The sequence below is a fragment of the Hemitrygon akajei genome, chromosome 19 (genome assembly GCF_048418815.1).
Source record: "Hemitrygon akajei chromosome 19, sHemAka1.3, whole genome shotgun sequence".
In the NCBI taxonomy this organism is placed as follows: Eukaryota; Metazoa; Chordata; class Chondrichthyes; order Myliobatiformes; family Dasyatidae; genus Hemitrygon; species Hemitrygon akajei.
Genome location: NC_133142.1, coordinates 74727989 through 74754686, shown reverse-complemented (window position 1 = coordinate 74754686; position 26698 = coordinate 74727989). Strand labels below are relative to the sequence as shown.

Here is a 26698-nt window from a genome sequence, read left to right as displayed (position 1 = left end):
GGGTATTATCAGATACCCATGAGAGAGGCTCCCAAGGACAAGACGGCATTCATATGTCCACTTGAATTTTTTCAGTTTGAAAGGATACCCCAGGGTATATCAGGAGCTCTGGCTACTTTATGTTATGGAGAAAACCACTGGGGTTATGAACTTGTTTGAAGTACTGGTGTACCTGGATGATCTCATAGTATTTGGGTCCACCTTGGAAGAGCAGAAGGTGAGGCTACTAAAGGTGTTAGGCTGCCTGGAAGTTGAAGGGTTAAAACTGTAATTAGACAAGTGTCAGCCCAAGAATATGAGCTATCTACATTTGTTCTTTGGATTCTGTTGGTATTATCAGGGGTTTGTGAAGGACTACTCTAAAGTGAGTCATCCTTTGAATCAGCTTATGTACGTTTACCCTCCCTTGGGGAAGAATGGGAGGAAAAAAGAAGATGGTAAAGATTATCTTAGCCCTTCAGAGCCTTTTGGAGTAAGATGGGATGCAAAATGTGAAGAGGCCTTTCAGTTGCTGAAGGAGCTGCTGACTAAAGCATCTGTGTTGGCTTTTGCAAATCCCCACTTGCTGTATGTATTACATACAGATGTCAGCCAAGAGGGGTTGGGGGGGGGGGGGGTTCTATATCAGGATCAGGGCACAAGGTTGAGACCTGTTGCTTTCATCAGATGAGTCTGTCTGAGTGAAACTACCCCATGCACAAACTCCTGGCATTGAATTGTCTATATTCAATGAAAATGGGCACCACAGTAGCATAGCAGTTAGCGCAATGCTATTACAACATGGTACATTGGAGTTTGGAGTTCAATTGCAATGTCATCTGTAAGGAGTCTGTACATCCTCCCTGTGGAATGCGTGGGTCTCCTCCGGGCACTTAGTTTCCTCCCACAGTCCAAACTTGTACCAGTTGGTATGTTAATCGGTCATTGGAAATTGTCCTGTGATTAGGTTAGAGTTGTATCAGGGTTTGCTGGGGCAGCGCAGCTCAAAAGGCCAAAAGGATCTACTTCGCACTGTTTAATCTCTAAATAGAAATATAATAAATATATATAATTAAAGACTATATATATATATATATATGTTTGTCTAAATATAGAGTGAATTTTGAAACACTGCAGCTCAGTTGCAGATGAGACAAACAAAATTGTAGAGACAAGCAATACAGTCTTTTTATCAAAGTGATCACTTTCAGAAATCTGTAGGCATGTGCGTCTTTAAGGAAGCAAAAAGCTAATTAAACTGAATGAGCCTAGAACAGTACATGGGAAGAGACCCTTCGGCCCACCATGTCTCCACCAACCATGATACCACTCTAAATAAATTCTGTTTACATGCACATCATATGTATCCTTCTATTCCCTGCCTGCTTTTGTACCTGTACAAATACCTCTTTAACATAGCTATTATAACTGGTTCTACCAACTCTAATAGCAGTGTATTTCAGGTATTTAACAGCCTGTGTAAAAAGGCAGCCTTGAGCATCTCCCTTAAAGTCCTCCTTTCATTTCAAACATACACCCTGTAGTCACAGAGTCAGACAGCACTACAACACAGAAATAGATCCCGTGGCCCATCTAGTCTGTGTCAACCCAGTCTTCTGCCTAGTTCCATCTACCAGAACCTGAACCATAGCCTTCCTTCCATGCCTCTGTCATCTATGTGCCCATCTAAACTTCTCTTAAATATTACAACTGAACCCGTATCTATAACTGCTGTTGGCAGGTTGCTCCACACTCGCACCACCTTCTGAGTGAAGAAGCGCCCTCACCTTCTACCACTAAACCTAAGACCTCTAGTTCTAATCTCATCTGACCTGAGGGGAAAAGGTCTGCATGCATTCACCCTACCTATACCCTTCATTATTTTATACCCCTATAAGATCTCCCCTTATTCTCCTGTGCTCCAGTAAATGAAGTCCTAATCCATTCAACCTTTCCTTACAACTCTAGTCCATGTCCCAGCAACATTCTTGTAAACTTTCTCTGCACTCTTTCAAGTTTATTGATAACTTTACTGTAGGTAGGTGACCGGAACTGCATGAAAACCCCTTTTCTGGGAATCTCTGGAAATGGATTCCACAGCGATAAACCCACCTTTCCTGGCATTGTGCGTGTATACAACTTTGTTCCACCACATTCCTGAGCTTGGGATGTCTTGCCCATTCAAACCCTGGATAGCATATACCATACTTTTCTCATCCTCTTGAGTTCCTACCATATTCAGTGTTTAAGTCCCTTCCAGGCCTTTCCACTGCTTGTCCTCCTGTTCTCCCACATCGTCAGAGTCCTCTTACTAGGTGTAGGGTCCACATCAGGCTCTGGGTCAACACCCACCTCTTGTCTCAGAGGTAGAAGGTGGTTCCGATTGAGAATCCTGACAGGTCCATTCTCATCCTCTGGTTTCACCCAAAAAACTGATAGGTCTGGCATCTGAATCTCCACTACATAAGGCATAGCCACCCAGCGATCAGGCAATTTATGCTTCCCCGGTAACCCCAAATTCTTTATGAGAGCTCTGTCTCCAAGCTTCAGTAGGGAGAGCCTAATGTTTTGATCACATTTCCTCTTATTTCCTTGTTTCTGCATGGTAGGAAAGACCTGCTAGTTCATAAGCCTTTTTCAATATCCTCGCGTCAGACACATACTTCAGATAGGTCTTCTGTGGTGAATCCTCCCCACCAGTCTCGAAACAAAGGTCAGCAGGCAACCTTGCTTCGTGCCCAAATATCAAATGATATGGCAAGTGTCCAGTAGCTTCATTCTGTGTACAGTTGTAGCAGATGCCCAAGATGCTGACTCCATTTGTTCTTCTTGCTGATCTCCAGGGCTCCAGTTGAACCTCTTGGGCTGGGGATCACCTTGAGGGTGATAAGGCGTAGTCCTGGATTTTTTGACTCCAAGCATGCCTACTCTCAAAATCCCTTCCCTCATCATTATTTATCTGTCTGGGTAGGCCATAATGAATGAAATACTTCTCCCATAACACTTTGGCCATGGTATACACCTTCTAATCCTTTGTAGGGAAGGACTGAGCATATCTGGTGTAGTGATCAGATGTATTGCTGGAATCAGGCTCTATGGAGAGTAAATCTATACATATCACATCCAGGAGCCCTACGCTCTGTAAATTGGTTAAACAAGTGGCCCTTGTAGATAGTGTCTTCCTCCGAATACATCAAAATCACGACTTACAGTACTCTTCGACCTCAGACTTCATTTGAGGCCAGTTGAACCAAACTCTGACCAATCCATAGGTCTTGTCAAACCCCAAATGACCCGAGTCATCATGAAGTGACTTCAATACAATCCTCCAATATTTCTCAAGGTGAACCAATTGGGAACAGTGAAGCCTGTCTGGAGAATATGTAACCTCATATAGGACCTGGTTCCTCCACTCCAGTTTGTTCCATTCTCTCAGCAGTAGAGATATGGCAGGGTGGAGCATAGAATATTACAGCACAGTAAAGGCCATTCAGCCCACAATATTGTGCCAACCCTTAAACCTACTCCAAAATCAATATCCCTACCACACAACCCTCTATTTTTCCATTATTCATGTGCCTGAGTCCCTTAAACGTCCTTAATGTACCTGCCTCTACCACCATCTCTCACCCATCACTCTTTGTTTAAAAAACCTCCCTTTAACATCTGCCTATACTTTCTTGAATCACCTTTAAATTATGACCCCTGGCATTAGCCATTTCAGCCCTGGATAAGAGTCTCTGGCTCTCCACTTGATCTACATCTCTTATCATCTTGAACACCTTTATTAGGTCACCTCTCATCCTCCTTCACTCCAAAGAGAAAAACCCTAGCTCGCTGAACCTTTCCTCATAAAACATGCTCGCTAATCCAGATAGCATCCTGGTAAAACTCCTCTGCACTCTCTCTAAAGCTTCCAGAATCTTATAATGAGGCGACCAGAACCGATCACAATACTCCAAGTGTGGTCTAATGAGAGTTTTACAGAGCTGCAACATTACACTGTGGCTCGTGAATTCAGTTCCCTGAGTAATGAAGGCAACAGGCCATACATCTTCTCAACCACACTATCTATTTGCATGGCAGCTTTAAAAGATCTAAGGACGTTGACCCCAAGGTCCCTCTATTCCACAACATTCAAATCCAGCCATTAACTCTATATTGGAGTCATAGAGCCACTGAAAAGTAAAGCCCTTTGGCCCATCTAGTCTGTACTAAGTCATATAAACTGCCTACTCCCATCAACCTGCACCAGGACCAATGCCCTTCACAACCTTACCATCCATGTACCTATCCAAACCTTTCTTAAATGTTGAAATTGAGCTTACATGCACCACTTGTGCTGGCAGCTCATGTCACATTGCTGAGATGGTGGATGGTGATGCCAGTCCATCATAAGCCAATTAATGCAGAGAAGCAATAATTAGAAGAGGTTAAAAGACAATGACATTAAAAGAAGTGCAGCCCAATAGCTGTTAATCATTGCGTCCATTGCATCAAACCTGCAGGAATATTGCCTGTCATAAAACTGAGATCTGATTTCACTTAGGTCAGGCGGCATCTGTGAAAGGGAAGCGCCCAGATGAATGGCCTTGACCAGAAACTCTAACTGTTCATTCCCCTGTCTAGATTCAGCCTGATCAGCTGAGCTCCCCCAGAATTGTTTGCTTTCCTGATCTACTGGCTTAATGGTGAATTATACAGGAATCAAATTATTGGTGTTATTCATGTAAGTAGCCAACATTTTCAAGTGTATAAACACTGCCTATGGAGAGTTATCAAGATTCAGTAAAATTAAGGTTAACCAGTTTCTCTGGTAATAGCACAAACTTGTACAAACACTGAACTAAGCGGTGGAGGGGTGGAGATGTGTCTCTACCAAAGGAGGAGTAAGACGCTCTTTCCCACCGCTAGCCTGCAGGTCACCCTTGGGCAAGGTGTAGCACCTGCTTAGCTCCCCCCCATCAAGGTCATGTGAAGCCATGGGAGCAGATGGTGGATGGTCATATGAGCAGCTGGTGTATATCACAAGTCCTGGTTATGCGACCACTCATGCCTGGCAGACAATCTCTTTAGAGTATTAATAATGGCTGGGGTCACCCATCATGGGGTCAACACTGCCCAGAAGAAGGCAATGGCAAATTAATTCTGTAGAAAAATTTGCCTAGAGCCATGATCACCTATGTTATATGACAAGGCACATAGTGACAATCATGACCAAATTAAGAGCACATTGCAATAAAAGCAATGAAAAATATTCAAAATTCTAGCAGCTTCAGTCACATGGCCATGTGACATTTGAGCAGAAGCAGGCCATCTGGCCCACTGTCTGTTCTACCATTCCATCATAGCTGATTTATTATCTGTTTCAACCCCATTCTCCTGCCTTCTCCCCATATCCCTTCATGCCCTGACTGATCAAGAAGCTATCAACCTCTGCTTTGAATATACCCAATAACCGAGCCACCACAGCCACCTGTGACAACAAATTCTACAAATTCACCACTCTATTGCAAAAGAAATTCCTTCTCATCTCCATACTAAGTCGACGTCCCTCTATTCTGAGGCTGTGCCCCACTATAGGAAACGTCCTCTCCACATCCACTGTATCTAGGCCTTTCAATATTCGATAGGTTTCACTGAGGTTCCTCCTCATTCTTCTAAATTCCAGTGAGTACAGGCTGAGAGACATCAAATGCTCCTCATACATTAACCCCTTCATTCCTGGGATAATTTTTACAACCTCCTCCAAACCCTCTCCACTGTCAGCACAACTTTTCTGAGATAATACAATCAATGCCTTATAAAGCCTCAACACCATTACATCCTTGATTTTATATTCTAATCCTCTCATAATGAAGGCCAACAATTGCATGTCTTCCTCACCACCGACTCAACTTGCAAGTTAACCTTCAGTGCAGGGGTTCCCAACCTTTATTGATGTAACAGACCCCTGCCAGTAACCGAGGGGGCTGTGGACACCAAGGTTCCAACCTTAAGGAATCCTCCATGGAGGAATCCTCCATGAGTCCATCTACACCTCGGATATCTGAAATGGGCGACCATCCAACTAGGATGGTGGGATAAAGCACAGGTGATTCTGTTATGAAATCACGGGCTAGAGGAGGAATTACAGGAATGAAAAGCATAAGCATTTCCATTCATGGAGCAGCAGCAACTGAGTGCATAGATATGGGAGAAACAGCAACATTTACACATTTTAATGGCCACAATTTCCCTTCAGTTTTATTTCATCCATATTAAGTACTTAGCTTATTCCCTGGCCTGTAATAAAAAAGAGTGTGATATGAATGGAGATTATGTTTGCTCCATAAAGTGTTATTTCACCCATAGAATCAACACTGATTTAATTAAAGATCATGTTGGATGAGAACTGACAATGAACAGCCAAGGCAAAAGAGATCAAATGTTGAATTGCAGAGATAGCCCCAGAGGGAAGAAAGGCTTCAGTCTTACCTGGATTAATGAAGGGGCTTACCGCATGCCTTTTGTGAAATCCTCCAGAAGATGACACGGACGTAGAAACATAGAAAACCTACAACACAATACAGGCCCTTTGGCCCACATTGCTGTGCCAAACATGTACATACTTTAGAAATTACCTTGGGTTACCCAAGCCCTCTATTTTTCTAAGCTCCATGTACCTATCCAGGAGCCTCTTAAAAGACCCTACTGTATCCGCCTCCACCACCATCGCCGGTGCCATTCCACACACTCACCACTCTCTGAGTATAAAAACTTACCCCTGACATCTCCTCCGTACCTACTTCTAAGCACCTTAAAACTGTGTTCTCTCATGTTAGCCATTTCAGCCCTGGGAAAAAACCCCTGACTATTCCACACAATCATTGACTCTCATCATCTTATACACCTCTATCTGGTCACCTCTCATCCTCCATCGCTCCAAAGAGAAAAGGCCAAGTTCACTCAACCTACTCTCAAAAGGCATGCTTGCCAGTCCAGGCAACGTCCTTGTAAATCTCCTCTGCACCCTTTCTATAGTTTCTACATCCTTCCTGTAGTGAAGTGGCCATCATATTTGACCTACCAAAATGAACCACCTCACATTTATCTGGGTTGAACTCCATCTGCCACTTCTCAGCCCAGTTTTGCATCCAGTCGATGTCTCACTGTAACCTCTGACTGCCCTCCACACTATCCACAAATACAACAGACAATAAATAGGTACCTGACTCCTACAACCCAGCCCCTAATTACTATAACACTATAATAATTACAAGATGAGAGACAAAAATATTCAAAGATAAACATTCATTTTATCAGCACTTTTTTTTAACATTTATACAAATGTCTTATATCTTCTTTAAATCAAGTCATGTGGGGAGACTTCCGGTGGCTGTATCTCGATGAGAGCACCATGAGTAGAAAGCAGTCAAAAAAAGAGACTACTTTAGAGACTTTGACTGAAATGTTTTAACAAATGTCAGAGAAACTCGAAAAATTGGATAAACTGGATGACTTGGAATCCAACTTTGACTTGTTACAGAATTCCTTCGACCTGGTTAAATCTGAACTGAAAATGTTTAATCGGAAACTTGGAAGTATACAGCAGACTGTGAATGACCACGAAATTCGTATTAAGCTACACGAAGAATCTCTGCCGGTGTTGCAGAGGGATATCGAAGGTTTCAAGAAAATTTCTAAGGAACAACTTAAAAAATACGTCGCATTACTGAAGAAACTTACAGATTTGGAGACCAGGAACCGAAGGTGCAATATCAGAATTCTTGGGCTTCCTGAAAAACTGGAGGGTAACCAACCTATCGATTTTTGTGCTCAAATGCTGGAAGATTTATTCCCTGATATATTATTGGAACTACCAAAATATGAGCGCGTTCACCGAGTTACCCCGCCTAATTGGGATCCTGCCAAACCTCGCTCTATTATCATTCGCTTTTATGACTATCAGATTAAAGAACAGATCCTTCGTGGATCAAGGAAGAAGCGTATATTACAATTTCGTGATCAACAGTTTCAGATCGTTCAAGATTATCCACCGGAAGTTCTACGAGCTAGACAGGCTTTTAAAGAGGTCATGTCTGATCATTTTAAGCTCGGCTGTCGCCTTTCTCTCAGAGATCCGTGTAAACTCAAGGTTACTACTTCTGATAATAAGGTTTCTTGGTTTACGAAGCCTGAAGAAGCTAAGAAATTTTTACATAGTCTCCATGCTTAAATTCAGCCTTGAGTTGCTTTATGCTAAATGTTTTAATTTCATGTGTTCAATCAAGTAATTGGTGCTTTGTTGATAACAAGGTTTCTTGGTTTTACGAAGTCTTAATCATTCGTTTGATTAAGTAACTGGCGCCTTGTTATCTTTCAAACTATGCAAAACATGCAGGCAGACTGCATCCATTTTCTTTTGCTGTTTTCTGCCTTTATATGGGTCCTCTAATGTTACTTTTTCGCAGCTCTTTTTAAACAATACGTTATATTCTCACAGTGTTATGTTGATTTTTACCTTCCTTTTAGTAATTTGACTGAAAGTAATTATGTAGGGTGTACATGTAGTATACTGAAGAATGAAACTATAGGGTGTTTTGCTTGACCTTAAATTCACTCAGATTTTTCCTATCTTTTGATTATTTATATACCTTTCAGTCTTTTACTGTTTTTCAATAGTACACAATATTCTATATTTCTTATTGCTGGTTTTTGGTTTTTTCATTATTTTGCCATTTTATCCTTTTTTTCTCTCCCTTGAATGCCTTAAATTAGTCATGTAGGAAGCTATCTAAACCGCTTCCCTTTTTAATTATCTTCTATTTGTTTCTTTACTCTTTTTTTGCACCCGCGAGTAAATGCTGTTTTACTTATTGATTTTCCTTATCTGTCTTTCCTTTTTTACCGAGACTAATACTTATATTTTTCGTAATTAGCAAACTTATTTACTTTGATATTTTGTTTTTGTATATATATATATATATATTTACAATCGTTTATTCAGCACAGCTATACATATATATTTTCTGGAGCCACCGGAGTTTTGGGTTGGGAACAGTTAGAATTAGTCTTCAGCCTCCCTTGGCTGATTTCTGTCTTTGGGGGGAGGGAGGAGGGAAATGGGTTCTTCCATAAAGCTGATTGGATGTTTTTACTGGTTTATTTATTCACTATCTACATGTCTGTGATTACCTTTTATACATTACTAAAGGATACTTGGATTCTTTTATTAATATACTCAGTTTTAATGTGAAAGGTCTAAATAACCCTGTTAAACAAAATAAGATTTTCTCTTATATCCAGAAACTTAAAACTCATATAATCTTTCTCCAAGAAACCTATATTCGTAAAGATGATATTTCACGTTCTTTCAAAGGATGGAAGGGTATACATTTTCACTCACCCTCTCAATCTCTATCCTGTTTGATCAAAATGTATCCTTTATTCAACATAATGTAATTTCTGATACAATTGGGTGCTTTGTTATTGTTTCGGGTAGTCTTAGAGTAAACTAATCATATTTGCGAATGTATACGCTCCAAATACAGATGACTCCTTGTTCTTTGAACGTCTTTTCTCTTTTCTGCCTGATTTGAATCAGTATTCCTTAGCGATAGGTGGAGATTTTAATTTTTGGCTTGACCCTATATTAGATCGCTCTTCAAGTAAAACCCCTGTCACTAATAAATCAGTCCTACTTTTTAAATCTTTTTTATCTCAATGTGGTATTCTTGACGTGTGGCGTTTTTTACACCCCCAAGAAAAGGAATATTCATATTTCTCTCAGGTTCATCATATGTACTCTCGGATTGATTTTTTTTTTATATAGATAGAAACTTGCTTCCACTAGTACAATCCTGTGATTATAAGATTGCTTTGTCTGATCATGCACCTGTGCTTCTGGCTTTAAGATTACCTGTTTACTCTGTACCAAATAGAAGTTGGTGTTTTAACTTATCATTGTTATCTGATAAAAATTTTCTGAAGTTTTTGGAAAACCGTATTACTTTTTTCTTTTAAAGAAAATTTTAAAGGAGATACTACTGGTAATATAGTCTGGGATACTTTTAAAGCATATATTCGTGGAGAAATTATCTCTTACTCTACCTATATAAAGAAAAAAGCTGACAAAGAAAGGTCTGACCTAGCAGCGATATTAAAAGATCTTGATCGAAAGTATGCTCTATCTCCAGATCCAAGTATATATAATAAGCGTATTGAAATCCAATCCAAGTATAATCTTCTGCTGACTTACCCAATTGAACGACAGCTGTTGAGAGATAAAACTCAATTTTACATTCACGGGGACAGAACTGGTAGTTTATTAGCCAATCGCTTAAAATCTTTTACAGTTAATCGTCAAATCACAGAAATTTTTAAAGATAATGGAACTAAGACATCCGACCATTCTGAAATTAACAACATATTTAAAGACTTTTACCTTAAGTTGTATCAGTCTGACTCTTCTTCAGATGATACCTATATGAACGCTTTTTTCAGTAAAATCAACATTCCTACATTGTCTGCTGATAGTCTAACACAGTTAGATCAGCCTATTTCCAATGAAGAAGTGGCTGAGGCTATACATGCTTTACATTCTGGTAAGACCCCAGGACCTGATGGCTTTCCTGGGGAGTTTTATAAAACTTTCACTATGTTACTTACACTTTATTTATCCTCTGTTTAATCAGAGTCCTTTAAATCTGGTAAACTCTCTCAATCTTTTTATGAAGCTTTTATTTCTCTTATTCTTAAAAAAAAATAAAAATCCAGCTGAATGTTCTTCATACAGACTGATCTCTTTATTAAATGTTGATGCAAAAATTTTATCCAAAATCTTAGCTCGAAGACTTGAAAATATTCTACCATTTATTATATCGCATGACCAGACAGGATTTATTAAAAATCGTTACTCACATTTTAATATATGTCGGTTATTGAATGTGATATATTCACCATCCAAAAAAAATCAGTGTGTATATTATCCTTAGATGCCTTTGATAGGATTGAGTAGAATTATCTTTTTAAGACCTTAGAAAAGTTTAATTTTGGGTCTAATTTTATTCGTTGGGTTAAATTAATCTACTTGTCTCCTACCGCTCAGGTTATTACTAACTCACAAATTTCTAAGCCCTTTAAATTACAGCAGGGAACTAGACAAGGTTGTCCTCTTATGCTTTACTTTTTGCTTTAGCTATATAACCCTTAGCAATTGCACTTCGAGAATCTAAGGACATTTCTGGTATACTAAGGGAAGGTATGTCTCATAAAATTTCATTATACACTGATGATATTTTACTTTTATTCTCTAACACTGAAACTTATTTACCTTTGGTTCTTACTTTAATTTCCCAGTTTAGTTCGTTTTCAGGATATAAGCTGAACCTACATAAAAGTGAGCTATTTCCTTTAAACGACCTAATGTCATCAAATGCCAAATTTCCGTTCAAAGTTGTTACAAGTCAATTTACATATCTAGGTGTAATAATTACTAAAAACTTCAAGAATTTATTTAAAGAAAACTTAAACCCCTTATTGAATTATGTGAAAAAGACGCTTTCTAAATGGTCCCCTCTTTCTTTATCCCTAATTGGCCGAATTAATTCGATTAAAATGAAGATTCTTCCTAAATTTTTATATCTTTTTCAGGCCTTAACTATTTTTATTCCTAAGACGTACTTTGATTCTTTAGATTCAATTTTAACCTCTTATATTTGGAATAATAAACAAACTCATTTAAGTAAAGTTTACTTACAAAGAAATAAAGAGATGGGTGGACTAGCCCTACCCAATTTTAGGTTTTACTGTTGGGCTGCCAATATAAGGAATATTACTTTCTGGTCCTATTATATTTATCGTAAAGATTGCCCATCATGGGTCTCCTTAGAAGTTAATTCTGTAAAAAATTCCTCTATTGTCTCTTTTCTTGGATCATACTCTTTTTCAGCAAATAAAACAACAGATAACATAATTGTTAAGCAAACATTAAGGATCTGGTCTCAATTTAGAAAAATTTTTGGATTAGCGAATTTTTCATTATCACCTCCCATTCTCCTTAATTATTTTTTTTATCCCTTCCATGACTGATAAAGTCTTTAAAGATTGGGATGAACTAGGTATTAAGTGTTTTTGGGACCTGTTTATCTCTGGATCTCTTGCTTCATTTGACCAATTGTCAAATAAATTTGCACTCACAAAAACACATTTTTACATATACCTTCAAATTAGAGATTTTCTAGCTTTTCCGATTAGCTACTTTTCCTATAGGTCCTAATAAAAATTTAGTGGACGATCTTTTAAATTTAAAACCTTTTGTTAATGGTTCTTTTACCGGTATCTATAACTTGTTGATTGATTCTAGACAAGACTTTTTAGATCAAATAAAAAAAGCTTGGGAGGATGACCTAAATTGTCAGATTTCTGATGATAGATGGAATAAAATTCTTAAACGGGTTAATAAATCATCTTTCTGTGCTCGTCACTCTCTTCTACAATTTAAAGTGGTTCATAGAGCTTACATTTCTAAACAGAAGCTGTCCAGTTTTTACCCGAATGTTTCTCCACTTTGTAATAAATGCAACTCTGCTGATGCCTCTTTAATTCATGTTTTGGTTTTGCCCTACAATTGAAAAGTTTTGGCAGGAAGTATTTCATACTTTCTCACAACTTTTTAGGGTCCAATTTGACCCAAATCCCCTTATTATTATTGCAAATGAAGGTATAACTTTAAATACTCCTAACCTACAGGTTTTAGTTTTTACCTCTCTTTTAGCAAGAGCAATCTTGCTTAAATGGAAGGAGTCTACCCCTCCTACACATCTTCAATGGCTACGTGATATTATGTCTTATTTAAATTTAGAAAAGATCCGCTGCTCAGTCTTAAATTCGAAACAATCTTTTTATGATATTTGGGGACCTTTCCTAAAGTACTTTTCCAATTTATAAAGTTTAACAGTGCACAGACTTTTATCTATATTTTTATCTTCTCTTCTTAAGTGAATTTTTTTTTTTCTAATTATCCATTATCACCCATCAGCTTTTTTCTTTGGTAGCTGGTAGGGGGTTGACGTTTTTATATAAAAAATTTCTTTTATGATGTATGACTTATCTTTAAAGTTTTGATTACAGAGTGGTATACCTTTATGTGTTATGCTATAACATTTTGATCAATTTTATTACGATATATGAATGTACACAAGTTATGTTGAGATGTATCTATGTGTTGCACTCTGTAAATCTTGTTTTTTTCTTCTGAATAAAAATATTGTAAAAAGAAAGAAAGTCATGTAACAGTCATCTAGGCCACAGGTTCCCAGCACTCAGCCCAGTACTGAGTGGCCTTTACCACCACTCACTGTCAATTCAGCAAGTCAAGTCAATGTCATAAAGCCAAATAACCAAAGTAAGTGAAATTTCTACAGCTGTAGCTGTAGCTTCTCAAATTTTGGTTATAGGTATGTTCAGACAGTTGGTCTTTGTCGTGATGTGCACCTGCTGCAGAAATCCTCTTCTGCCTGAAAAAGGCTTGAATGACTCTACCCATGATCCGTAAGTTGCAAGGCACTGTGTCATCAACTATAAGCACAATGTCTCTTGGGAGGAAATTGCACTTTATACCTGACCATTTCTAACATTCCTGTAACTGTGGCAAGTACAACCTTGACCCACTATTTCCAAAACAAGTTTGACAGGATTTGGATCTGCTTCTATCTACAAAAAGCATAAAAGCAAAAAACTCTCCTGCTGGTAAGGATGGAGAGGTCTTTAGAAGCACCAGATTGTTGGATGTTAGTGCTTTCAAGTCATTGGGATCAGAGGATGCCTTGGTAATTAGCCAGCCATTGATAATAACCTCTGCTTTGCAGAGGACTGTGTAAAATCCATTTTTGTCAGGATTCTGTATGGTCATGGTGGAATTGAGGACCTTTTGCACAGACCTGATCAATCTCTCCCACGTTCCCTCATGATGTGAGCCAAATTGGGGGGGGGGGGGGGTTAAAAATCCACTTAATTCCTTTCAGAAGGACTTCACTGATCTGCAAATGGTTTCACTTCTCAATGGCTTCTCTCAACTCTCACTCAGCTCCAACAAAGTTTGTCACGTTATCAGAGTGCAGTTCACAAACCTATCCTCATCTTGCTAAGGAATGTGTGTCTAATGAAAATGCCATTTCAATGTAGACAACTTGTATAGCTAGACAGGTAAATATGACCCAAATCTCTCCACTGTATTCCTTCTACAAGACTGTTTGCATGCTGTAGGTGAATATTCCCATCAGCACTTTGAGCAGTTGGATATACATGGGTTCAGAGTGCCTCATTAGTGTAGGCTGAGAGTTAGCACCCTGAACTACCTCTTGGGGGTTTTGTTCATGTTTCCCAGACACTTGAGGAACAAATAAATCAACACTGATGCTGGGTATTTTTGTTTTTCTTTTTACCTTTTCAATGTAGGAACAGTTTCTCTCTCCAAATCAAGCTATTCCTTCCTTTTCCATAGCTGTTCCTCTTGCTCTTCCAGCGCATGTTTGTCCTTCAGTAATCATTGATGTGCCACTAATGCAGCTAAACTAGACTCAGTTTTAATGTGTGCGGAGAGGTAGATAATACAGAAGATTTTCTTTCTGCAGCAGAGCTCTGTTAGCTAGTCCTTCTGCTTTTGTCACTTGGTTTTATGTCATCTGTTATATCCAGAGTCATAAGATGTATTAGGACTTGAGAAACATCATCTGTTGGAAGGTGAGGCAGGTCTTCATTTATTGCAACAGCATGAGCTTGAGCACGACAATCAATGTGAAATGTTTGAGCTGACCATTGTTATATATCTTCTGAATGCACTACTCTATCAATGCTTGTGAACCATTCAGTTTGTTTTTCCTGTTCATGCTTGGGAAATAAAGGAATCACTATGTGATATAGCTTAGTGGCAGCTTCACAAAGATTAATCAAGTTCTCAAATTGCTATTGCAACTTTGAGGCATTTTCCTTATTTTTCATTTAATTTTGTTCACATTTGTTTTATGCCCCTTTTGAAGACTTTCAATTTTATTCACCAAAGCTGTGGTAGTAAGATTAACTTCTCTCTTGCCAGCCTCCATTTCAGAGCTACTGATGCCAGTCCCATTATTTGATCCACTCTTGTTGCTTTCTCCATATTATGCAATTCAGAATTAACTCTTTGTTCAACCACAGCACATTTACAAAACACACCAGTGGTATTCTGTTAAGTCAACACAAGCAACAAAACAAACTATTTACACATCCACAGTACATCAATCAAGCAACATTCAATACAAATATCAGCAACCGGGACAATATTTCAGCACTCACAAATTTCTTTGAGCCACACAACAAACCAGGGCTTTGAGCAGTTCAATAAAAACAGAACGACAAACCATCAGGCAAACACAACATAATCAATTAAAGGTCCCCAATGGACAGGCAGCATTGACCACTCAATTTTGTTCAATCCACACATGCACAGCATGAATCAACACAAAGTCAAAGGAAGTCCTACTGCTTCAGCTGTTCATGTTGCCAACGTGCCTTCTCAGTATTGCGATGGTAGTTATTTCAAATAATTGGCTAGCCTTTCTTTGCATTCCTTTATATTGGAATTCTTTTTCCACCAACAGGTCCAAGCAATCCTCTTCATCCAGAACGTGAAATGCTTTGTAAAATAGTCCATGCTGATGACTTTGCCATAAACTGGTGTTTGGTATAAAAAGAAAATTTGGTGACCTCTTGAAAACAAACCATAGTCACTGACAGGCTAAGTGATGGAGTATCAGACTGTATGACATGCTTCCAACTGAATTCCAAGTTGAAAAAGAATGTCTAATCCTTTATCGCAAACCAACAATAAGATCCTTTGACTCTTCCATAATTCATGTAAAACCAAGATGAGTGGAAGTGGATCAAATTCAAACAAGAGACTTCTGGTAAGATGGCGATTGTTTAGCTGCTCCGAACTTTTGTTCCGTTACTGTCGCTACCTTTGCACTAAATGTCTCCATTTTTTAAACCTTAGTTAGGAATTATTTCGGTATCTCTTACTTGCCTGTGAATATATCTAACTTACAATGTCTAGCAAGAGTTCTAAATCCGGGAGAAAAGAAGCTATGACCCCGTCCGACGAGACGCTGGTTGCGCTTGGAAAGCTCCGAGACGAAATCTTAAAGGAATTTAAAACCGCTGTCAAACAGTTAGAAGACAAACTGGATCGGATCAACGATAAAGTGGACAAACATGCTGAACATTTATCTCGCATCGATTCGACTTCTGAAGATTTAGAAAGTCGTGTTCGATACTTGGAGACTCTCTGTTCCAGCTTAGAGGAAAAATCTAACAAACTTCTTTCCAAAATGGTGGATCTCGAAAATCGTAGCAGACGCTGTAACATCAGAATTCTGGGATTACCAGAGGCGACTGAAAAGGGATCAACCGTGAAGTTTTTCGCCGAGTTTCTCTGTGAGTTATTCGGGAAAGATTTGCTTCCGAAGCCGCCCAAGCTCGAATGGGCACACAGAGTTTACGTTCCCCCCGGAATTCTGGGCTCCCGCCCACGACCAGTAATCTTGTGTTTCCATCAATACCAGGTAAAACACAGTCTGATCGTAGAGGCGCGTCGCAGGGGGTCGCTTCCCTTCAAGGATACAACCATTCACTTTGTGGAAGATTTTGCACCCCAGACCTTAAAGATGCGCGCTGAGTTTAAAGGCGCAATGAAAGTGCTTTTTGATCGTGGTTTCAAACCTTCCCTTCGTAACCCTGCTGATCTACGAATCAAGCTTAATACCGGGAAATATAAGTGGTTCAAATCAGCGAAGGAAGCTGAAGCGTTTGTGGCAAGTCTTCCGGCTATCCAGCCATCTTCGGAATCTGATCGGACCTCATAAAATGGTGGATAAGTACTCCTCGTAGTAAAATTACTTTCTCTGGACTCGGAATTCACTTGAATCACTCAGACATTATTCATTGAAACTTTAAGGGCCGTTGACAATCTCTCCCGGGATTTGGTGTGTGTGTAATCTATTTTTATTCTTGTATAACTTTACCTACAGAGTTCTGCAACTAATTCTAACTTGTTTTGGAGGTTCGAAGTCTTTAGTGAAGGCCTCCCTGTTTGTCGGTTCACAGTTCAACTGCTGATTTATTTTTCCTTTGTTTTAAATATTTATTTATTTTATCTTTTTCTTTTCTTCACCCCTTTTTTCTAATCTCTGAATTTTTTTCTCCCTTCTCTGTAAATGGTTGATAAACACTCGTCTTGAATTTATAACTTTCTCCTTCCTCTTTTTTTTCTTTTTCCTTCTTACCTTTTTTTCCCTTTCTCTTACTTTATTCTTCTATAATGTTTCGCAGGTAGGTTAGTTTTGGTTTTCTTCCGATTTTCTCTGTATTAAGTTGTATATTTCTGCAGAAGGTGTTCTAATCTGTAGTTATGTTTTCTAGTGCATAAACTAGTTATTATTTGCTATAATATTTATACGGAAATGTTGTTAATGACACAGATCTGGAAGTTGTATTTGGGTTAATTTTTTTGGTAGAGCTAGCTACTTGTTTTGGTAGTCGTCTAGTTTTGGGTTGTGCGGGTGGGGTGGGTTTTCCAGTTCCAACATCTCTTTATTGCTTAGGACATGTTTTTATATTTTGACCTTACGAATCTATGTTTACATCTCTGCTCCCAGACTGCTATTGTACTGCTTGGCTTTTTATATGCCTGCTGCCTTTTATGCATTAGTAATTGATCATGGCTAGTGCACTTAAATTCGTGAGCTGGAATGTAAAGGGACTGAACCACCCTGTTAAAAGGAGGAAGGTATTCTCACATATCAGGCAACTCAAAGCTGACATTGCTTTCCTTCAAGAAACTCATATTCGTTGTTTTGATAACTCCCGGCTTCTGTCAAAGTGGGCGGGTCAGCATTTTCATTCATCCTTTGCCACTAAAGCTAGGGGAGTTTCCATTCTTATTAATTCAAATATTCCTTTTGAACTCCATAATAAAATATCTGATACAAATGGCCGTTTTATTATTGTTTCTGGTAAACTATATAACACTAAAGTTGCACTAGCAAACCTGTATGCCCCCAACTTTGATGATGTTAACTTTTTTGAACGGTTTTTTTCCTCACTACCAGACTTAAACTCATACTCTCTTATAGGTGGTGATTTCAACTGTTGGTTGGATCCTAAACTGGACCGATCGTCCTCTATTACCAGATCACCTACTAAATCTGCCTTAGCTATTCAATCGGTTCTTAATTCGGATCTAAAGATCCATAAGGTCTGGGGACCTTTTATCGAGTACTTTCATAACCTTCCTCTTGACTAGGGTTTTTTTTTCTTTTCGGTCCCTTGCTTTCAGCTCCTTTTTTTCTGGTAGTAGGCATTATTATCCTCTGTTGCTAAGTGTATTCACAGTCTGGGAGTTTGACTGTCCGGACTTATACTCTTTATACTGTGTGGTGGTTGGTCTGGAGTTGTTGTTGTTTTTTTCTTGTGTTGTGGGGCTTGGGGAGGACGCTAAGCTCACTTGTCTTTAATTTAGGTGCTTTTTTTGTTAAATTCTCTTCCTTTGTAGCACATTGTTATTGTATGCTTAATCTTGCACTGTATTAATGCTCCTCATTGGGATTTGGGGTTTTTGATTTTGTAAAATGTTTTGAAAAACTAATAAAAAAAAATTACAAAAAAAATTCAAACAAGAATGAGTGATAAACAATATGTGCTCTCCCTCTCTGCCACCATGCAGGTGAATAGGTGACTATATACAGTTATGTTTTTACCACCACCTACATAACAAATTACCTTAATTCCAAAGTGAGGATATGCAAAACAAATACAATACAGACAGACAATAGATACGTGGCTCCTACAGCATCTTTGCTGTCCAGTTGTTTCAGGGTTGTGTGAAGAGCCAATGAAATGGCATCTGCTGTAAACCTGTTGTGCTGGTAGGCAAATTGGAGCAGATCCAAGTTGCTTCTCAGGCAGGACTTGATACGTTTCATTACCAACCTCTCTAAACGTTTCATTCACTATTAATGTAAGTGGTGCTGGATGATAGTCAGTGAGGCAGTTGGGTACTTCAGACTGTCAAAGTGAGAAATTTTACCAGTGAACACTGCAGCCAATTGATCAGCACAGATCTTTAGTTCTTGGCCAGCTACCCCATCTGGGCTGGATGCTTTCCATGGGTTCACCTTGCTAAACTATATTCTATATTGACCTCCATTACAAATGGGTTTACATGGAACAGCAGCAGCTACTGAGATCCCCTATTTCAACCCAAGGAGGACTTCAGCTAGCAATGTTGGCCTATATTCCACAAATATTAGTACACAGTTGGTAGAGCCATAGAGGCCTGAAGATGGAGAAGGTTCCTGATCCAAAGCATTGACTATTCATTTCCCTCTACAAATGCTGCCTGACTGCTGACTTCCTCCAGCAGTTTGTGGTTTGCTGCAGATGTCAGCAGCTGCAGCCTCTTAAGAGTGGTAGATGACATCAACACCCTGTTTACCCTGAAACCATGTATCACATGGGGTAGTGTGAGGCATACTATGGATGAAGTCTTGAGGGAAAAACCTGACACAAGGTAGAATCAGGAGTAGGCCACCAGGCCCTCAAGCTGCACTGTCATTCAATAGGATCATAGCTCATCTCTGCTGGCCTCAACTCTTCTTCTCTGCCAGTTCCCCATGATCCTTAATTCTTCATCTTTCAGATATTTATCTATGACACCCCTTAAAATACATCTAAGGATTCAGCCTCCATTGTCCTTGGAGCAGAGAATTCCAGAGATTCATTGCCCTCTGAGAGAAGAGCAGAACATTTGGGGGCAGGTTCACTGATATTATCTTACAGCCGTAAGATTCTTCAAATTACAATCCATAGAGATCTATAGAGACAGCTATGTGTGAATGAGGGATTCACAGAGAAATTTATTGCTACAAAGGACTTTGATGTTTTAAAATGGATAGGGAAGAAATGTATCTAACTTCATATCTTAGAGGAGAAAGGAATACGTGTTCTGAGCTTAATGTGCAAACACAAAGACTTTTGGAAAATGTCACTTTGCTTTTCTGTATTTTAAATTTAGATTTAATGGCAAATTTCAGAAATGGATAGCTGATAGATCATGCCTCACATTTTCTTTTTCCTTTCATTTCATATGTCCATGATTAGAGATGGCAGTTTGGTCCACTGAGATTCTGCTGTTCCCAAGATAAAGTTTGGACAAAGCATTGGACAAGATAGAGGCAGGAAATATGTTTCAGATGCTGGGAGAGTCCAGTATCAGAGGGTATGGTTTGAGAATAAGGGGTAGGTCATTTAGGACAGAGTTAAGGAAAAACTTCTTCTCCCAGAGAGTTGTAGGGGTCTGGAATGCACTGCCTCGGAAGGCAGTGGAGGCCAATTCTCTGGATGCTTTCAAGAAGGAGCTAGATAGATATCTTATGGATAGGGGAATCAAGGGATATGGGGACAAGGCAGGAATAGACTATCATCTATTGATAGTAGATGATAAGCCATGATCTCAGAATGGCGGTGCAGGCTCGAAGGGCCAAATGGTCTACTTCTGCACCTATTGTCTATTGTTTATAGAACGTGGCATGTTGTAGTGCAATGAAGTGTTAACTCTATTCAGTTTGCCCACCTAAATGGTGTGTGCTCTCTTCTCTCATTTTGAATGCAGTTTAAACTCTTCATTCTCCAGGTGGGTAACCAATTGCCTTACCTGCAAATAGTGCATATGTGACTTTCAATTTCTTTGTTGAAGACTTCTGCAACTCCATCTGGAACCTGTGTGTACTGTATATGTATATGATTTTTACTATTAATGCTATAAGTCCCTAAACACCATTCTCATTCAGTACTTTTCTTATAATGGACACACAGAGACTTTAGCACGTTTTAGAGATTTCTGCAGGTCTTTTGCTGTTACCTTTGGGTTCTTTTTCACCTCCTTCAGCATTGCATGTTGTGCTCTTTCCAGGACGCACACTCCATTTGTACGTAATTTCTCTAACTGTGGGCTGATAAACACTCAGGTCTTTGCAGCTTTTCCCAGTTTCATGCATCTCTACAATTCTTCTAAGGTTCTTTGAAAGTTGTCTTGATCAAAGCATGGTGCACATAAACAGATCTTTCTCAGATGAGTAGGTTCTGTCAGTAACCTGACCTGACCTTTTTATAGGGCAGGGCACCACTACAACTCACACCTTCAATTTGATCCCATTGATTGAAATAACTGACACCAAATAGCTTCTGTAGAAGGCATTACCCCAGAGGTTATATACTTATTTGAACCTAGACAGAATGGTGTACTCAGTATTGAGAAAAAGTATAATTGCTTATTTGTTATTATTTTAGGCCAACTGTGTTTTTCTATTACTGTGACTGTGATGAAGATCAGATCACATTTTGAGTAACTAAGGCAGAAAACCAGGTAACTGCTAAGGGTTCACAGACTTTTTTTTCCTGTAAGTAAGTAAGTAAGTAAGTGTGTGTGTGTGTGTGTGTGTGTGTGTGTGTGTGTGTGTGTGTGTGTGTGTGTGTGTGTGTGTGTGTGTGTGTGTGTGTATGTATGTATGTATGTATATTCATGGCTTTTTGCAAGCTATTCATTCATTTCATGACATGATTCAAGTAAAGGTTTTCAGTCTTTTCACCAAACTGAACTTCCCAATACTTTGCTTTTTTTGAACTTTAACAATTTTTAAAAGGTTGTTTAAGTTTCTGGAACAACATTATATTGTAAGTTATACAAAACATTTTCGGAAGTGTAAAATTTTTGAAGTATTAAAAGATTGCAAAGGAGACACAAGTTGTTCTTACTTCTCATTTCAGACTAATTAGAAGGAAGACTTGTCTTTTAGTCACCTTTATCTTATGGACAGAGATTGGTCCAAGATGCTCCAAATGATGTTTGTTTTCCATTTTTGGGTCAATCATCATACAGGGCCTTTCTGCTGAGGATCTGATTTTGACTCCTTCTAAGGCAACTTCGGACTTAGTTTGGAGATTAGCACTGAGTGTTCAATTTGCCAGTGACTACATACTCTATGCCATCAACTTTCTTCCTCCATAGATGTTGCCAATCTACCAAGTATTTTAAAGATTTTTAGTTGCTTACCTTGCTGAATGTTCTTCATCCATCTTGCAATCCTATTACTACTTTTACCTTCAATATGGATACTAAGTTTGTCATCAATGATGTTAAATCAGCAAGTTACATATGTAGCTATATAGGATTCCAGTTAATTGGAACACATCAGGACGAGCACAGTTTGGCCCAATTAAAATGCAGCTGCCCCAGTTAACTGAAGTTGTATGAAAACAGTTTAAGATGAACTACCGTTCAACTGAGTTACATATTATGTATTTAAATTAAATACAGAACAAACTGCATCACTACCAAAACTACTACAGTACTATAAAACTATGTGTTAATTCCTAATAGTTATCGACATATTCATTCAGTATATGCTCACATGTTCTTTTGCTTGACTGTAAATGAACAAAATCAGCATACTAGAGCAGATAGTGAACTGCCTACATATAATGCTTTCGACAATTGCATCCTCCAAATCTTCATTTTCATTGTAACATTCAAGATGATGATACCTTCAAATTCTTAATAGTTGCTAACTTGTTGAAGTAGTGAAATTATTTCATTTTTACTCCCAGCCTTTTCTTGTATCTCTAAGCCTGAGTGCTTGAAACAAAGTGAGCAGAACAGATCTAAATTGTATTACTGTTTATCACTAATGATCATCGACAAAAATCACTGCTATTTGAACAAAAATGCATGTAACTGGTGCTATTTAAAAACTGATCGCTATAAGTACGGTGTAGTTTCTAACTGCTGTACAATTGCATACAGATAACACTACTTAGAAACTATTTAGCAACAGTCTCTTGTCCTAATTAAGCAAAGAAAATCCCGGCTATTTCATTATTAGTTTTTGTTCCTTAAGTGTTGTCCCAAATAAGCGGCTGCTTATGATGGCCCAATTAACCAGAATCTATATATAATACTGTGCAGAAGTCTTAGGCACATATACGTAGCTATGGTGCTAAAGATCTTTGCACAGTACTGTCAAGTGGAGCAAGTTTGTAAATCTGGCAGGAGCAAAGGATATTAGGAATGGCAATGGTAGAGTGACGCAGGAGGGGTGTGGGACAGTTAGCAGAGGAGGAATGCCAAGGGCAAGAAGTGAGACACCCAGCCCTGAGACACAAGGCAAGGTCATTTGATACCAAACAATTGGTTTATTGATCGTTACAGAATGTCTCTCTGGTGCTTCCTGCTCCCTCCCCTCTCCCTTCCCCTTTTTCTAACCATGATTCCCCTCTCCCTTCCCTCTCTCCACATTAAAGACCCATATCAGAACCAGCTTTATCGTCACTCACAGATGTCATTAAATTCAATACATAAAATTACTACAGTGCTGTGCAAAAGTTTTAGGCACCCTAGCTATATATAAGTGTCTCAAGACTTTTGCACAGTACTATATAAAATCACTTCTCATTGGCTGCATTCCAGTATCTTGGTAGATTTGGAACATTTAGAAAGGATTACTAAAATTGCCCAACAGACCTCTATCCCCTTGCTGACTTAATTCAAAAGCCCATAATTTATGACAACTACCTTTAGTCATGCTAATTTTATTTCAGAATCTGTTTTTATCCAAGAATTTTTAAGTATACTATATTCCCACTCTTCATTTGTTTTAATGTGATATTTGTTTAATATCTCCATAAAATTTTCACACACGATACTTCATATCTCAAATTTCAGTAATGCAGCATGATTTGCCCTCCCTGGTGATTAACATAATTTGCAATAAATAGTCCAAGAGCAAAGGCACTCTGGATAGCTCTTTTATTTTACTTTTTGCATTTGCGTTTGTTCTGGTGATTATTGCCTTCATTTAGAGCTAACTGAAGAAAATAAATGCCAGAATAAGAAATACAGGAAGTAAAATAGACAATAAGTGCAGGAGTAGGCCATTCGGCCCTTCTAGCCAGCACCACCATTCACTGTGATCATGGCTGATCATACACAATCAGTACCCCGTTCCTGCCCTCTCCCCATATCCCTTGACCTCGCTATCTATAAGAGCTCTATCTAACTCTCTCTTGAATGCATCCAGAGACTTGGCCTCCACCGCCTTCTGGGGCAGAGCATTCCACATATCCACCACTCTCTGGGTGAAAAGGTTTTTCCGCATCTCTGTTCTAAATAGCCTACCCCTTATTCTTAAACTGTGACCTCTAGTTCTGGACTCACCCATCAGCGGGAACATGCTTCCTGCCTCCAGCGTGTCCAATCCCTTAATAATCTTATATGTCTCAATCAGATCCCCTCTCATCCTTCTAAATTCCAGTGTATACAAGCCCAGTTGTTCCAATCTTTCAACATATGACAGTCCCGCCATTCCGGGAATTAACCTTGTGAACCTACGCTGCACTCCCTCAATAGCAAGAATGTCCTTCCTCAAATTTGGAGACCAAAACTGCACACAATACTCCAGATGGGGTCTCACCAGGGCCCTGTACAGCTGCAGAAGGACCTCTTTACTCCTATGCTCAATTCCTCTTGTTATAAAGGCCAGCATGCCATTAGCTTTCTTTACTGCCTGCTGTACCTGCATGCTTGCTTTCATTGACTGATGTACAAGAACACCTAGATCTCGTTGTGCTTCCCCTTTTCCTAACTTGACTCCATTTAGATAGTAATCTGCCTTCCTGTTCTTGCCACCAAAGTGGATAACCTCACATTTATCCACATTAAACTGCATCTGCCATACATTTGCCCACTTACCCAACCTGTCCAAGTCACCCTGCATTCTGCAAATCACTATGAATATTTAAAAGCTACCATTTTTGCGCATAGTTTATTTCAAGCAGTGAAATTAATGAGTACATTATTGCTCAGAAAAATAATTTGGGCAACATATTTTAAAGTTCTCAGAAGTTAATAGTCAATTTCACATGTATAAAGGTATTAATTTCTGTTCTTTAGCTCAACCATGTAAGAACACTACTGTTAATTCTAATACAATCTCATAAAACTTCTCTCATACTAAGAATCTCACTTTTACATTTGTAACAATCTGCACCAATCCTGGTCAGAAATACCAAGTTAAACAGCTTCTTATTCATTAAAAGCACTTACAACCAGATCTTAATGTGGTTCTTTTGGAATATTTTCTATTTTACTTCATTTGGTATCAGTTAGTTGAAGACAACATTCAAATATATTCTTTCAAGCATTTGGATCGGATTTGATTAAGTTATATGTCTTTTTTCATCCAGAAGACAGGAAGGCCTTTAATACATCGGTAAGGGGTCTCCAATGGGTTTTGTGTGACTTTCTCATTCTCTTTTGAAAGTTCAGGTGAATTTTGGGCTAAGTTTGTTAAAGTTTCTGAAGCACTAGGCAAGGGTGGTGGTGTGGGAAACGTCACTAGAGAATCTGCAGGAGGTGGGGCAAGTTGAAGGTGTAGAGTCGAAGGACTATGCAACTGGGACATTTGTGAAATGGGAAGAGTGGGTGGCACAGGGGATGAGTTGCAAGGATGGGTCTGCGCATGTAACTGTGACATAGTTAGCAAGGGAGGACCTGGACGTGCACTTGGTAACGGTGGTGGGAGTGGAGGTGGGGGAGGTATAGGAACACACTCATCTAACTGGGAAATGTTTGGGGAACAGGGCACAGAAATCTGAAGCTGTCCAGACTGTGAAGAGAAAGCAGTAAAAGATGATGGAAGAGTCACTGATACATGAGACTGGGAAGGTCTGAATGATTGAGAAGCTGAAGAATGAGTTTGTCTATGTTTTTGAGCAGGTTCAGAAACAGGAGGAGTACGTAGCTGTGGGGTAGGAAATGGTACTTGTGGAGATGGACCAGGTGGTAAGAGCAAATGAGAATTAATTGGTGTTGAAACTGATGGAAGAGATAGCTTTTTTAGAAATTCCATGTTCATGAATGTGGTCATAGACCCTGCATTCTGCACTGGTTCAGTCAGTACATAACCCAAGTGGGAATAAAAGTCTTGCTTATCGTGAGTAGTGAGATACAGAGTTTTGAACCCTCGGTTCTTAGCATAGGCTTCAGTGGCTTCCATTAATTTTCTTCCATAACCCTTGCCCCGAAGTTCCTTAGCAACAACAACTGTCTCCACAAACAAGCCAGTGGATTTACCAACTACATGCGACAGCCTGCTGTGGCCAACCAATTGGCTTCTGTTTTCACTATTTGTGTTTCCAATATCATTTGGAATTTTTTTCAAAACAAGGCAAACTGGGAAGCTATTGGAGGACTTCTGGAGTGAATGAATCCGAGATGCTTTGCTCCTCTTCCATTCTTCATTAATAAGATCTGCACAAGCCTCCACAAGTTCTGGACAGTAGTGCAGAGGAACTGCTCTCAACTCTTCAGATATGATCTTCTCACACTAACAGCAATAAAATGTTAGAATTCGATTAGGCATCCAAACATATACACACACCGAATAAACATTCGCATCTTTGCATAAACAGGCCAGGTTGCATTCAAGCATTTTTAAAACAGATATGCATTCTGTAAAATGATGTACAAATCTTTTATTTGACTACTTTTATCTTTCACATCCTAAATATGATTTCTGATTGCGTGTGCTGTCTCCCGCCATTGTGTCAATATTTCTCTTCAATTTGCCAAGTGGAAGTTTAAGTT

The 26698-nt window shown here is 39.0% G+C and overlaps 1 protein-coding gene across 6 annotated transcripts in view; it reads right to left on the bottom strand.

The window, feature by feature from the left end:
• Positions 1 to 26698, bottom strand: part of LOC140742074 (hyaluronidase-like) — an 88841-nt gene that overhangs the window by 43237 nt on the left and 18906 nt on the right. For 2 of the 6 annotated variants that reach the window (XM_073072894.1, XM_073072895.1), the window contains exon 3: positions 24862 to 26438. The exons of 3 other annotated variants lie outside the window; for them this stretch is intronic. In XM_073072894.1, the coding sequence (XP_072928995.1) occupies positions 25275 to 26438 (1164 nt within the window). In that variant the 3' untranslated portion in view covers positions 24862 to 25274. Of the gene's footprint in view, positions 1 to 7707; positions 7832 to 24861; positions 26439 to 26698 lie in introns of those variants that run through there. One more of the 6 variants, XM_073072892.1, reaches the window with a different exon arrangement.